Source organism: Jaminaea rosea (assembly GCF_003144245.1).
Source record: "Jaminaea rosea strain MCA 5214 unplaced genomic scaffold BDZ90scaffold_15, whole genome shotgun sequence".
Lineage (NCBI taxonomy): Eukaryota > Fungi > Basidiomycota > Exobasidiomycetes > Microstromatales > Jaminaea > Jaminaea rosea.
This window is the reverse complement of record NW_020289989.1, coordinates 372,166-385,768: the sequence shown is the minus strand read 5'-3', so window position 1 is coordinate 385,768 and position 13,603 is coordinate 372,166. Positions and strand designations below refer to the sequence as shown.

General features: G+C 61.5%; 2 protein-coding genes and 1 non-coding gene across 3 annotated transcripts; 1 reads left to right on the top strand and 2 right to left on the bottom strand.

Annotated features, from left to right (window-relative positions):
* Positions 1-476: 476 nt before the first annotated feature.
* On the bottom strand, positions 477-6,230 carry BDZ90DRAFT_228443 (hypothetical protein; the record flags this gene model as incomplete). Its single annotated transcript, XM_025504813.1, has 9 exons — positions 477-556; positions 652-850; positions 871-1,334; positions 1,403-1,763; positions 1,798-2,076; positions 2,294-2,826; positions 2,909-5,347; positions 5,451-5,657; positions 5,783-6,230. 9 exons carry the CDS (start codon positions 6,228-6,230, stop codon positions 477-479), a joined length of 5,010 nt encoding a protein of 1,669 aa, XP_025360029.1.
* Positions 6,231-6,897: 667 nt separating this feature from the next.
* Positions 6,898-8,438, bottom strand: BDZ90DRAFT_228442 (hypothetical protein; the record flags this gene model as incomplete). The annotated part of the gene is made up of 4 exons (XM_025504812.1): positions 6,898-7,395; positions 7,575-8,002; positions 8,060-8,150; positions 8,316-8,438. The coding sequence occupies 4 exons, from the start codon at positions 8,436-8,438 to the stop codon at positions 6,898-6,900; spliced, it is 1,140 nt and encodes a 379-aa protein (XP_025360028.1).
* Positions 8,439-9,109: 671 nt separating this feature from the next.
* BDZ90DRAFT_t42 lies at positions 9,110-9,279 on the top strand. Its single transcript has one exon. It is a non-coding gene; the product is annotated as a tRNA-Leu (tRNA).
* Positions 9,280-13,603: the final 4,324 nt, after the last annotated feature.

Here is a 13,603-nt window from a genome sequence, read left to right as displayed (position 1 = left end):
CTTGCTGCTGTTGCTGATGCGCTTGCCGCCGCTGTTGTTGCTGCTGCTGATGCGACGGCGACGGCGGCTGTTGTTGCTGCTGTTGTTGCTGTGGCTGTTTTTGTTGTTGTTGCTGCTGCCGCTGGCCTGGGTAGGGGGGCGAGCGCCAGTAAAGACGCTGGACCCGGTTGAAGGCGCGCCATGGATGGCGTGCAGCCTGCCGATGTCCGCGACCCTTTGCAGCTCTTGCTGCCTGAGCCAGGCGTCGAACATCTCCTGCCTGCTGGGAGGGCGGTGCTCATCACCCAACCCGCGGCCACCATGTCCTCCGCGTCTGCCCCCACTTCCACCTCCGCGACCGCCGCCCCATGCGGCGCCGCCACCTCCACCTCTCTCTGGCTTCATCCTGGAGACGCTGGTCTGCTGCGTGCGGATGGAAGGAGCAGGGTGATGAGGGGTGATGTCAGTGAGCAGCTCGCTGCCACCATGCGTGGAGGCTAAGGTGGGTCTGACCTTTTCTCGTGGTTCTCCTCGTCGATGGTGGAGGTGGGGTGGGATATGTAGCTGGTGCGCTTGTCTGTGCGGATGCGAGGAAGAGGTGTCAATGAGCCGATGGGTATCCAAGGAGAACAACACCCAGCTCTGGCCTTGTCGTTTGTCGTCGGAACTCACAGTAGTAACGAAGAGAGGGAGCGACGACAACTCGTAACCATGGCGTCGTGTTCGGTGGTGGAGATGGGAATGGAAGATGGAGAGGCGAGAGAGGTGCTCTTGTCTCTGCGAATTCCTCGCTTGCGTCGTCAGCCTCCCTGTTGTCCTCGTTCGGATGCCATGGTGGTGGAGGCTTGAGGGCGCACAGCTCCTCGCCATCCTTCGAGCAAGCTCATTCACTTTCACCAAGTTGGCGGGATCGTTGTAGACCTCCTGCAGCTGGGTGCGGACTGTTGCGGTGACCAAAGTTGGAAAAAAGAGGTCAACGTGCTCGTCCCATGGATGTTGTTGAGGAACACTGCGCCATCGAAGCTGCCCCTCATCCAGTTTGCCGCCTTGCTCTTGACCAGGAAGTTCCTCGACGAGTCGCGATACTGGTCGACATCGGAGGCCGGAGGAGAAGGGCAGGCCATGCACTCGATGGGCCACGATCGAGATGGGCACGTTGGCGTCCTTGAGCGGCAGGCCGGTGAGGTGGCACTTGTCCAGCTGCCCGCGCGCAGACATGACGGCGAGGGCGGCGTACAGAATGCAGGGCGTGAGACCGATGGCCAAGCTCTGCTTGAAGTGCTCGCTCTCGGAGTCAGCCTCCCACTCGTCTCCCTTCAGAAGTTCCGCCGGTGGTGGCCTCAACGGCCCGAGGTCTTCGCATCGGACGGAGTACACGCATCAGTGCGTCATCTCTGCCTGCAGCTCTGCCCATTGGAACGACTTAGGGAAGAGGCGAGTGTCGACGAGCCGCATGCCATCTTGGGGCATCCGTCCGTCGGCAAGGAGGCCTGCAGCGACAAGAGGTTGGCCAAGGCTGTCTGTGGAGCCACGACGGGGTACTTGACGTCTCGACCGCGCCCACGGCGGAGAGCAGCGAGGACTTGATCAGGCGTACCGCCGTCAGCAACAGCCAGCTCCTCGTCGGCTTCGGCGTCGTCCTGGTCGACTTCAGAGGTCTCTTGATCTGCCTCCCAATCATCACCGGTAAGTGGTCCGGGAGGGGGTGGCCTGATCGCGCCGAGGTCTTCGCAGCGCCAAGAGTACTTGCACCAGCGCGTCAAGTCGTCGAGCAAGTTCTGCAGCTGATGCGACTCGGGGAAGATGCCGAGCGTGTACAAGCCGCATGCCATCTTGGGCCACTTCTGCTCTGGCAAGCAAGGAGGCTTGGAGTGTCAAGAGCAGGTTGGCCAAGGCGGTCTGTGGAGCCACAACGGGGCACTCGAATTCCTTCGTGGCCTTGTTGCGGCGAAGAGCAGCAAGGAGTTGTTCGGTCGTGCCACCGTCAGCAATTGCCAGCTCCTCGTCGGCTTTGCCGTTGCCCTTGCCGTTGCCCTTGCTAACTTTGGGGTGAGGCGTGTCGCCGCTCTTGCTCTTGCGATCACCGTCGTCGTGATGCTACGCGTCAGACGCTGCTCTGAAGATGAGTTCGCAGAGTTGCTTGGGTGCGTCTGCGGGCGAGGAGCCGATTGGTCATTGTATCGCTGGCGGCTTTGCACTTGGCCACGGGTTTCTGCTTGCCCTTCTTGAAGCTTGCTTGATCGCTGCTGCTCAAGGCTCAGAGATCGACGTACTGCTGGAGTGAGATTAAAAGAGTATCGGACTCGAAGTGTACGCTGCAGTCAGACGACTTGGCGATGTTGGCCCAGCCAGAGAGCCATTGCAAATTGCCATCGCGAGGGTCGTGGCTCGTCTTGACCACTTTGCCGCTTTGCGTCTTCCTCGAGGCGATGCGGTCAACCGAGGGCATTCCAGCCTTGAGTGCGCAATCGACACGGTGGGCGAGGGAAACGACGGGGTTGACGAGGCTGCGGAAGTCGAAGAAGGATGGCAGCCTACTCGCGATGAGCTCGTCGAAGTCTCCGAAGAAGTCGACGGCAAGACCAAGCTCCTGCTCCAAGGCACGACGCTCGGCGATGGAGCGCGCAGGCGGCGGCGTAGGGTGGTCAAACCCGTGCTGCATCACTTCGGCCATCCAGCGGTTCTGGTCGTCTGGCAGCGCGGTCATGCGGAAGCCCTTGTCAGGGAGCGCAGCGGTGAGGAGGTCGACCCGGTCCGCGCTACCGGGCACGCCGGGCTGCTTGTAGTCCCAGATGCCTGTGAGAGAGCCTCGGGACCGTCCTTGCGAGCTCGTGGTGCGCGTTGATCCTATTGAGCATCAAGTCCCACGTCTGCGTCTTGTTGACGAACTCGGAGCAGTGGACGAGTCCCATGCGGTGCACGGACAGACCGATCGGCGCTTTGCGACCATCCTCGTGAGTGGCAAAGGCGAGATTTGGGTTCGTGGCCGTACGAGCGGGCAGATGCGAGCCTCTGTAGCATCCGCTGAGGAGGCCAGGCAAAGGGCACCCCTTGCTCCTGGTCTCCGTCGTGAGGAGCGGCAGAACCTGGCCCGAGGTCTTCTTGCCTATGTGCAAGAATCGAAGAACATCCCAGGCTCCGATGTCGCCGTCGCCGATGCGCTCGCTGATCGAGGCAAGGCAAGAGTCAATGTCTCCGTCTCGGCAATGACCCACGAGCCAATACTGCTCCTCGAGAATGAGCTTGGCCATGAGAAGGAGGCCGTGGCTGCACATGCGCATCCACCAGCTGGGAATGGCTGCGAGATGGTTGTAGAGGCATTTAAGCTTCTCTACATCTGGGATACACTCGCTGCGGTTCACCGTCCTGATGCTCTTGGTAACGCCCCTCTGCTCAGCCGATGGGCGAGCCCAGACGCGCATGTCCGCCTCGGTCTCCTTGAGCGTCAGCTCCCTGCCGCCTCTGTAGACGCTCGCTGGACATCGGCTGACTGCGTTTGTGTACGACGCCTTGATGTCCAGGAGGTAGTTTATCAGCAGATCGAGTTCCTCCTCGTCCGCTGCGGCATTGAAAGAGCCCAGCAGGCCTCGCCAGATATCGAGCTCAGTCTCTACGTCGCTGGCCAGCTCTGCTCGTTTCTGCGCACTGACGCTGGCGTGCCATTCAACCTTGACAGCGCGAGGAAAGCTGCGAAGGCGAGGCAGAGGCCCAGGAGCGTTGCTTGGGCGGTGGCCAAAGCCGAGGCGGACTTCGTCCGTGCGCCCAGCATTGGCCAACTTGACGACGAACCAGGGGCGGCCTGTCTTCTCGACGACGATCGTCACTGTGTCGTGAGACTCAGTGCGGCCGTCAAACTCGATCGAGGTACGCAGGGGCAGCACGATCGTGTGCGTCATTCGCCTGCGTGGGCTTGCGCCATCATCGCCATCGGCGTCGCCTTCGCCGTCGTACTCGTCGCTGGAATGCTCGGGAGTACCGGCAACTGACCCTTCGCCGATCGTAGGGCACGCAGCCTTGGCGATGTGCGTGCGAATCTCCTCTGGCGTGTACGAATTGTGTCTGTCGTCATACTCAAGCGCGCGCCAGATGAGAGTGGCGAACTCACGAGCGGGCGGGCCAGTTGGCGGCGAGATGCCAGCGGGCAGAGGACCAGGCTGGCTCCTGAGGTCAACAGCATCGCCGTAGGGGACGCAGTCCGGTACGGGGCGCACCCATCGCGGCAGGACTTCCAGGGGACGGCCCTTGTGCTCCGCCAGCGAGCTGAAGCCAGTATTGAGCGGGATGGCCTGGAGACGGGTGTTTGCACGACCACTCGCTTCCGTGATGGCACGGTGACGCTCACGCCTGGCCGTGCGCTCCTCGTCGGGAAGGTCTTCGGCCTTGCTCGTGCTCTTGCCCTTGGCCTTGCTCTTCGCCTCACCCGATTCGAGTTGGGCCTTGGAAGAAGAAGCAACAGCGCTGCCTGCGTGCGCTTGGTTGCTGGGCGAGTCAGCGGGCAAGGACGCATCATCTGCTCCTGCTGCCGGCTTCGGCGCAGCTGGGCCTCGCTTGCGCTTCGAACCGGAGGTAGGCGGGACGAAGTCGTCCTCACCATCGTCTTCGGCGTCGTCGAGCTCAGCCGCGAAGTCTTCGTCGACGACGGCGAGCGAGGCTGCGGATCTTTGAGCCCTGCGCTTCCTGGCGTGAGCCCCGCCGAGCTGCGCTGACGTGCTCGCAGTCGATGCGGCGGCCGTGAAGCTCAGCGCATCTTTGCCATCGCTGCCTTTAATCTCCGTCCTCCCATCGTCGAAAGGGGTAGGTACGAAGAGGCCAGCGAAGCCAGCGGTGGGCAGCGTGGCCAGACCCGATGCTTCGTCTGAGGAGAGCGACGCAGCACCGGTTGCTCGACGCCTGGCGGGGAGCGATGCTTGGCCAGCTGCTCGACCCTTGGCGAGGAGCGACGCAGGACCATCAGCTCGACCCGAGGGGAGGGACGCTTGGCGAGGTGCTTGACCCGTAGGGAGCGACGTAGCACCACTCGCTCGACCCGAGGGGAGCGGCGGTAGACCAGTCGCTCGACCCTGAGCGGGGAGCGACGCAGATCCAGGTGCTCGACCCTGAGCGGGGAGCGACGCAGATCCAGGTGCTTGACCCGAGGGGATGTGAGCACGCTGGTTGGCTCTACCTAGCGAGCGGGGCACCGAGGGAGTGTATGAGTGACCCTGCGCGGGGAGCGGGAAGGAAGCGGCAGCGGTACCCTGTGGGGGGGGGGGCTGCGCACGCTGATTCGCTCTACCCAAGGAACGAGGCAGAGAGGGTGTATACGCGGGGAGCGGGAAGTGAGCTGCAGCTGTATCTGGTGGGGGCTGCGCACGCTGGTTAGCTCGGCCTAGAGAGCGAGGCACCGAGCCAGCACCGGCTTGACCCTGATCGGGGAGCGCGGAGCCTCCAGCTCGACCCTGATCGGGGCGCGGAATGAGCAGCAGTCCTACCCTGAGCGGGCGTTGATTGCTGCTCCTTGCCTTCGTCGTCGTCGTCGCTGCTGCCGAGGACGAAAGCGGATTCACGGGTGAGACCGTCTAAGCGGCTACCCGGGACGACGGCGTCGTCGTCGAGATGATGTTGATCATGATGATGGGAGGGGGAGGGGTGGTTGTCCCGCGCGCCTAGGGCACGGCGAGACGGGTGTGATGCCATTACTGGCAGAGTGTTGTATGTTGCTTGTTGATTTTATTGTTGTGTGATAAGGCTTCATCGTCAGACGAAGCAGAAATTGGTAGGGGGACTGAAAGATTGGAGTGGTGTCAAGCTCGCCCACGCTCACTTTTCGCCCTTCCGTCAGACGCCCACCGCTTGAGAGCGGACAGCCAGCGTACATGCGCAGCGTCTCTGACCTTCTGCGTTGCCTCTGGATCCCTCTTAGTCTTGCTGATGACGACTAGAGTCTTGCTCGGCATGATAGCGACGAGGAGAGGTATTGGTAGTGATGGTAAGGAAAGCAAGATGAGATAGACTACTCGCAACCCAGCCCAGTCCGCGAGGTGCATCCGCGCCGCTCGCCTGCCGGAAGGAGCGATTGGGTTGGCGTCCGCTGGGGAGCGCCTGGCGACACCAACGCCATGGCGCAGTGGTGCTGCCACCACATGGCGAGCACGACGGAGGTCGAGGTGCAAGTTGTGGAGCTGCTGTGCGCTGGTTGCCGGCACGAGTTGGAGATGGCTACTTGTCGCGGTACTTGAAGGGCGCATTCGAGGATGTAGGCGACGAAGCATAGTCCTCTCTGACACCGGCCGACTTGTCACGGTAGCGAACCAAGAGAAGTGTGAGCGTCCCTCAACGGAGGACTGGCCAGCGATGGTAGCCGCTCAGATGCGCGAGGACACCGAGACTTGGTGATGATCAAGCCGCGGAAGGCGAGTGGGGAGGGGAGCCACTCGAGATGAAGTCGTCGACGGTGGTGGAGAAGGAGGTTGCAAGGGCTGGCCTGGACGGCGCTTTTCTGCAGTTGATCCAGTGGAGGATGGCGTTGGAGGACCGTAGGCGTGCTCCCCTCTGCTTGACATTCTGTGCGGCCTCAGAGCTGCTGCCACGAGTAGCAATAAATGCGATGGACGAGGATGGTGCAGGCCGAGGTGCCGTTGGGGTGGGTGAAGGTAGAGCGGGACGAGGCAGCGGGTACGATTGGCTCGCGGTGCGGGAGCAAGTCACCTTGAAAGACCGCATCCCTGACTGGTCGTCATGGAGTGGAGCTGCTGAGTGAGCTGCCTTTGATGCCGCGCGACGCCAGCCAGTAAGGTGAGCATGGGGTCGAAGGCGTTTGAAGACTTTGCGCACCCCTTAGATGATAGAGGACGTAATGGGTTCATTGGGAGGCCAAGGGAGGTAATTTGACCGTTGCCGGTAGGTGCATCGAGCACGGATGGCTTGCGAGCAACAAGTTCATTGCTGGTGGGCACCACAGCAGACGTAGACTTTGGCGCTTGACATGGGACAGCCCTTCTTGACGAGTGCCGGCCGAGTGGCAGCCTTGGTGACTCGCGAGAAGCGAAACCGTAGTGAGGTAGAGGAATCGATGAAGTCCGGTAGCGATCCCACGCCGGTGCGAAGTTGCTCGCCGTATTCAATGGAGTCTGGCACAACCTGAGCCTGAAGCGGTCGAGCCTGCCGTGGTTTGCGAGGAAGGTTTGCAAGAGGTGGTTTCTCGAAGTGGGGAGGGGCGACCTGATGGCTGGTGCGCTCCTTGACTTTCTTGTCTCTGCCACTTTGGTGCGCAGCTCGAGTAGAGGTCGAAGTGACAGACTCTCTATGGCGCTGGAGGACGAAGACACTAGAGAAGGTGCCTGTGCTGCCGTGGCCGCTGCTGCTGAGTCGGGGTGTATCGCTGATGCTGAGTCGGGGCGTACCGCTGCTGTTGACTGGACTGCTGCTGAAGCGGCTCTGATCAAGGTGTTGGTAGCAGCCGGACCGATGCTCTACTCCTTTTACTCGAAACCCTGCTGTCGCTCCACCAAGTCAAGCACGGTGACACAGTACTGAGCATTGCTGGAGCAGGGTGGGGCGACAGGAGGAGAATGGGTACAAGGAGTAGAGCATCGGTCCAGCTGCTACCAGCACACTGTATGCGAGGGAAGTGCAAGGCACAGGGGCCACTGCTGGGCTTGCCTGGCTACGGTGGATCGATTGCGATGCGACGGTGGCTTTGGTGGCGAGATGAGGATGGATGGGAGGAGTGGATGCAAAACGTAGAACGCAGTCCCAACTTGTGCTCGACTGAGCGCTTGACGGCTTGCGCTGACGTGGCACGCTGACGTGGCCACCCCTCGCTCATCGCTGGCAAATCCAGGCACGGCTGTGGGCGGTGCAGAGGCGGCGGCGGCGGCGGCGGCGGTCGTCTGTGCGGACAGGAACGAGGTCCGTCGCGTGATGAAACCGAAACCAATCTCGCGACGCAAGGGCGGGCGGGCCAGTCCGGATGGCAAAGACGGTTGCCGGCGGCAAGACTCCGGATCGCGCAGCAGCCGTTGGCGCTCTTCTTGACTATCGTCTTGCAGAAATCATCGCTTGCTCAGAACGAGCGCCGCAGGCCGAGCGCTATCATCACGGTCGTTGGTACGGGCCCAGGGACGCGATGCTGATCGAGCTTGTGGCTTGGACAGCTCAGCCGGCTTGGGTTCACGATTCGACTCCCATGGCTGCAGACCCCACTGCAGTCAGCTACGAGCTGTGAAGCTGACGTCAGGTCCTGCTGATCCAAACTGCTACGCCCTCGCCTGAGATTAGCCTTGACACGGTTTGACTTCCGTTGAGGGATATGCCAAGGGAGAGATGGGACGAAGAGCTACCGCTGTGGCACCTACGCTCCGCATTGTCACCCGTGCACTGAGTGAGCGCTTATACCGTATCGTCGAGCGAAGTCGTGCCGGAGGCGGCGCGGCCAGGGTGGTCTCCCGTTTTGTGTTCTCCCTGCCAAGGCATGGCATGATGGTCAAAGTGGCCTTGCCGGCTGCTGAAGTCACGCCAGCCGCATCGGAAGAATGAGTCGTGGCCGGTGGCTGCTCAGCTTCGGCGGGGACGTGCGCAGGTACATCTTTGGGATCCGTAGCGAAGCCATCGCCCTGAAATCAGCCCCCTAGGCACCGCTTTGGATGGAACAGCTGGTCGCGGAGGCAGGCAACAGGAGCGTGTGGAACCTGGTGCCTGAAGATCCTCTCCGCCGACTCTCGTCGATGGTAGCCAGCCAGTACGCGTGAGAGTGAAGGCAAGAGGATGGTACGCGGGTGAGGATGAGACGAGTGTCGATTGAGGTATGAGCAGGGTGCTGCACCTTCCCGAAGGCTGAGTCTTTCATGTGAGGGCGTTGATGGGGCTGAGGAAGCGGCAAAGTAGTGTGCTACGCTCCAAGTCCTCCGCCCTGTGGCCTACGACGAAGCTCACATCATGGGTAGCGATCGCTCATGATTTTGAGGAACAGGTAGAATAGTGCGATGCGCTGTCTCTCTGTGGCTTGTCCAAACGAGCCTGCAGGCCCAAGACACGGGACGGAAGGCCTAAGACGCGTCCGTTCACGTTGCACCTTCTTGTATGGTACAATTTCCGCGACGCCCGCAGCAAGCCGCAGCGCTGAGTTCAGCGAATGTGTTACTTTTGAAACGTCAGTTTGGCCGAGTGGTCTAAGGCGCGGGTCTCAAGCTTAGTAAAAGCTTCTCCGCAGTCAATTTCATGGTGTAGTACTCGTATGGTACCACTCTTACCATGATCTGGACTTGGTAACGGAGCCTTCCCGTGGAGCAATCCGCGTGAGTTCAAATCTCACAGCTGACACTCTTTTGCGCTGTGGCCCCTCCGGGCTATCAGTGGCTTCCTCTGAGGTGTCCAGGTCGTAGAGAACGGTCCCTACAAGGAAGGTTCGTAGGCGTCTCGCCCGTCTCGATATGCCGCGCGACATTCATAAGAAAACCTCTGATCTGATGCGTTAGACATAAGCAGCGACATCGTCTCTATCTGCTCTCCAAATTTCAGCTTGCCTCGTCCCCGTCTCGCCGTACTGCATCGAGCGAGCGCCGACGAGAAGGCCGTCGGCGAATGACCGGCGAAGAAAGGCAGGCGTCCGTGCACCGTGGCGCTGAGGGTGCAAATCGCGCGCAAATTCCGCGCCAAGGTCTCAGAGGGCAAGCGGGCTGCACGAGGCCGGGCGGAGAAGAAAATTAGCACGAAAATCTGAGACACGGAACCAGTCCCGTTCCGTTCCGTCACGTTGAATTCACTCTTGTCCCGCTCGCATCCCATGAGCGCCTCCTGTACCAAACAAGAGTCGGAGGTCGATACCTCGATGCATTTGTTCGGCTGTGGTGATAGAGGTGGTGGTAGTGCTCAGTCATACGCTTCGCGAGGAGCATAGTAAGAGGCCCCTTTCGTCGACGCCGAGGTAAGGCGATGACCAGCGCGTCACGTGATCACCCCGCCCGGCACGCGTGAAGCGGTGTTGGAGGGCGAAAAGACAGTCTACTCATCGAGTTGGTAGCGATGACGACGGAGAACCAGTATTCCGGCCACGAGTCTTGTTCATGTGTCGCTGCTCACCAATCGACGCTAGCCCTGTACTGTCGCGGCAATGATCATCCTGGCGAGGGTTAGGGAGCTCCGATTGATCGAGGGAAAAAGCTGGGCCTCTTGATGCGTAGCGATCACTCAACCACGTCTTGACAGAAACAGAAGCATCCACTAAGCGTCTATGGTTCCCGTTCGCGCGTGATCACCACGCATCATCGTATCGTGGGAGCCATCGGCGCCCGTCATCGCCGTCGCTGTACGACTTGCCTCTCGAGGAAAGTCGTCATCGAAGTCTTCGTAGTCGTCCTCCTCGTCCTCGCCGTTGTTGCTTCCTCTGGCCTGGCCGCCCCGCCTGCCTGCCTTCCGCGCCCCGTCGACCCAAAAGCAAGTCGCGGACTGCCGCGGGGGTGGTGGGACGCGTCTCGAGACGGGTTGCTTGGTTGGTTGCTGCCGCCGCGAGCCGCCCTGGGACTTGGACGGACTCGAGTCGATCCGTCGACGACAACGTCCACGAGGTCCGCCAACGCACCTTAGCTCTTAATCCACTACTTCATCATCAACACCCGTTTGCCGCCACCTCGCTCTTCGTCACGCAACGCAACGCAACGCAACGCAACGAATACCTCTGCTGGACTGGCTGACCACTCGCCGCGCTCCACGCCACGCCACGCCGCGCTCCTCGCCGCACTCCCAACCGTATGTCGGTCCCTCTAGCATCTCCCTCGCCCACCACACACCTCTACCCGCATACACGCCATACGTCGCCCGCGCAGTCACCACGCGCATCAAGATTCGCCACCTACTCCCCGGCCGGGCAGGCCTCGCGTTCATCGTCGCAGATGGCATCCGCTTCGCCGTCCTGGGCTAGGCCCCCCGCTGCATCCACCTCGAAAGCAGCATGGACTCGTCGTCGCCGCTGCCAGACCGAAAACAGCAGCGCAGACGAGGCGGATGAGGCAGAGCAACGACCGCCTCCTGCGCGCCATCACAGCCCTAACTCAGAGCTGGGCGATGTCAACCCATTTGCGAACGCGGGAGAGACGAAGCGCGTTATTGCTCAACCTCGTCGCCCACCTCTCAACCGCCTGCCATCGGGGGGTAAACCTCCGCCCTCCTTTGCTCATCGCGCTCTAGAGGATCATTTCGCCCAGGTCAGCATGACACCTCCCGCCAGCTTTGGATCGCAGACCCATACCGAGTCGCCCTTTGGCGGAACAGCGGCTCTTTCCCATCCAGCAACGGACCTACGCAACCCGGCGGCACCCGCAGCTCGTCTGCCGCGCACCACGTCTTCGTTTGCAAGCGCATTCGAGGTGCCTACCGGCGGTATGAGGAGGACAACTCGGCTGGAGTCAGCTCGAGCAGGAGATGTGCGCAAGTTTGGTCGACTCAACGACGCAGACGAGGGAAGCAGTAGTAGCGGGGATGAGAGGAAGTGGGGTCAGGCATCGCCTAGTGTTTATGCTGCAAAGCAGGGGCGGCTGAGACGCGGCGAGGCTTGGCCTGCTCGACATGCTCGCTCCAAGACTTCGGACGCCTCAGACTCATCCGTGGGCACAGCTGTAGCTCAACGCCGAGGCAAGGCACCTCCCACCTTTCTCCTCACGCGCAAAGAGCCTTCGGACACGCAGCTCACCCTCCGCACGCGCATGGACCTCGACGACCAGTCAGACGATGAGATGGGGGCACCGCCCAGCCCTTCGCCTCCCAGCGCATCACTGAGCAGCGTCATGGATGCGGCCGCTCCACCCGAACCGCTCCTCCAACCCGGACCTATCCTCGGCAGGCGATCTTCAGCCAGCGCTACCAGCGGACGTCGTCAAGCACTCGACGATGGAGAAGGAGCTGACGAAGAAGATGCACCAGATTCCGCTCCACCTTCTCTACACTCCTTCCCACGCCCCAACACCTCACCCACCCTTACTGGCGCACCCGCAAAGATGCGTCACGCTGTACCACCTTCTACCTCATCCACCGTCAGCTTTCCCCAGCCTATCCTCGGCAGCGTACCCATGAAGACGTCCAAGTCGACATCCTCTTCCTCTTCGTCGCCCTACAAGGCCAAACGTCGCGTCACCATCAGCGATCGCGGCGCACGAACACGCGCCGTCTCATCAGTTGAAGATCAGCTCTCCTCGTCCAGCTTTAGCACCTCGCCTAGCCCATTCATCAATGACGCCCGTAAGCGCTCAGGCTCAGCCGCCCGCCACACCAAGGCCGGCGGACGTTTTGGTGGCGCAGAAGATGCTTCGTTCGACGACTCTGGCATTGGCTTGGGCTTCTTCGCTCCGCAGTCGGAGGACTCATCCACTCCCTTCCGCAAGGGCGAGCTTCTCCTCTCTCACCGACTCGGCTTCGATGACACGCCAGAAAAGGGCGTCCTACCCGACCCAGCGCGTTCGCCGTTTGCACCGCAGCACCGCAAGTCGACGTCAGTGGACAGCTTGAACGGCAACGTGGTGGGCAGCAGTAGCACCCCTGCCAAGCAAGTGAGGCGCGGGGCTAATCCCTTTGGACCGATCACAAAGTCGTCACTCGCAAACGAGACGCGCTTCTCGATGACGCCTGGAGGCACGGACAGTGGCGCTTCATCACCCGACGTCCGTGAGCAGCTCGCTGAACAGCAGCTGCAGTATCAGCATCAACAGCGTACCACGAGCGTGCCTGAGGGACTGGCTGCAGGGGTCGAGACGCCAGCCTACCTCACACCACAGAACTTCAAACACATCAAGCCCCTGCAGGCGGCTTTCATGTCTACGGGACTGGTCTCGAAGCGCGCGAGGGGACCGCCAACTGAGGGAGACGTAGTACCTGTGCCCCCCAGGCCCAATTTTGGTGCTGACTCAAGCTTTGGCAATGTGTCCATGGGAGCGGGCAATGTCACCGCCGGCGCTGCGAACGTCTCGACGGGCGACACCAGCGTCGGGGACACTTCCACCTCTTCTCTTCCTGCGGGCACAATGGCCGCAGCGATGGGATTACGCGACGTCGTAGCAGCTACGGCACGGCGAGCAAGCTTGGGAGGTCCCACGTCCACGATGCCTGACACGCCAGTCAAGAAGCCCGTTGGAGCAGGAGTGGGTGCGCCCGGCAGCCTCGCTCATCACCTCATGGGCGGCGGCGGTGGTGGCGCTCGAGCGGGTGCGGCAACTACGTCGTCAAAGCCCCGTCCACCTCAGCCTCCTCCATCAGTCCTACGTCCCACCGCCTCTGCTAAGCCCTCGATGCTGGCCGCTGAGCCTATGGGCAGGACCCTGAGCACCACCAGCACCATCGGCACGGAAGGCGAGTCGCCTCTTCTCGGCGGCGCCTGCGACAGCCCTACACTCAACATGATGGGTGGAGCAGGCGGGTCTCCAAGCCTCGTTGCAACCTCGCAATTCAGCACGCTTCCCAAGGAGCACGCAGAGGAGGCAGAGATCGAGCAACCGAAGCCACGACCGTCAGTACTACTCTCTCGAGCGCCACTGAGGCGAGTCAAGACCAATGCGGCGCCCGTGTCGACCGTCTCTGCGCCCCCTGTCTCGGCAGCAACGGCTGGTGTGCCATCGCCAGCTGTCAAGAAGGCTACGAATGGCTCCACTGCCTCGCACCT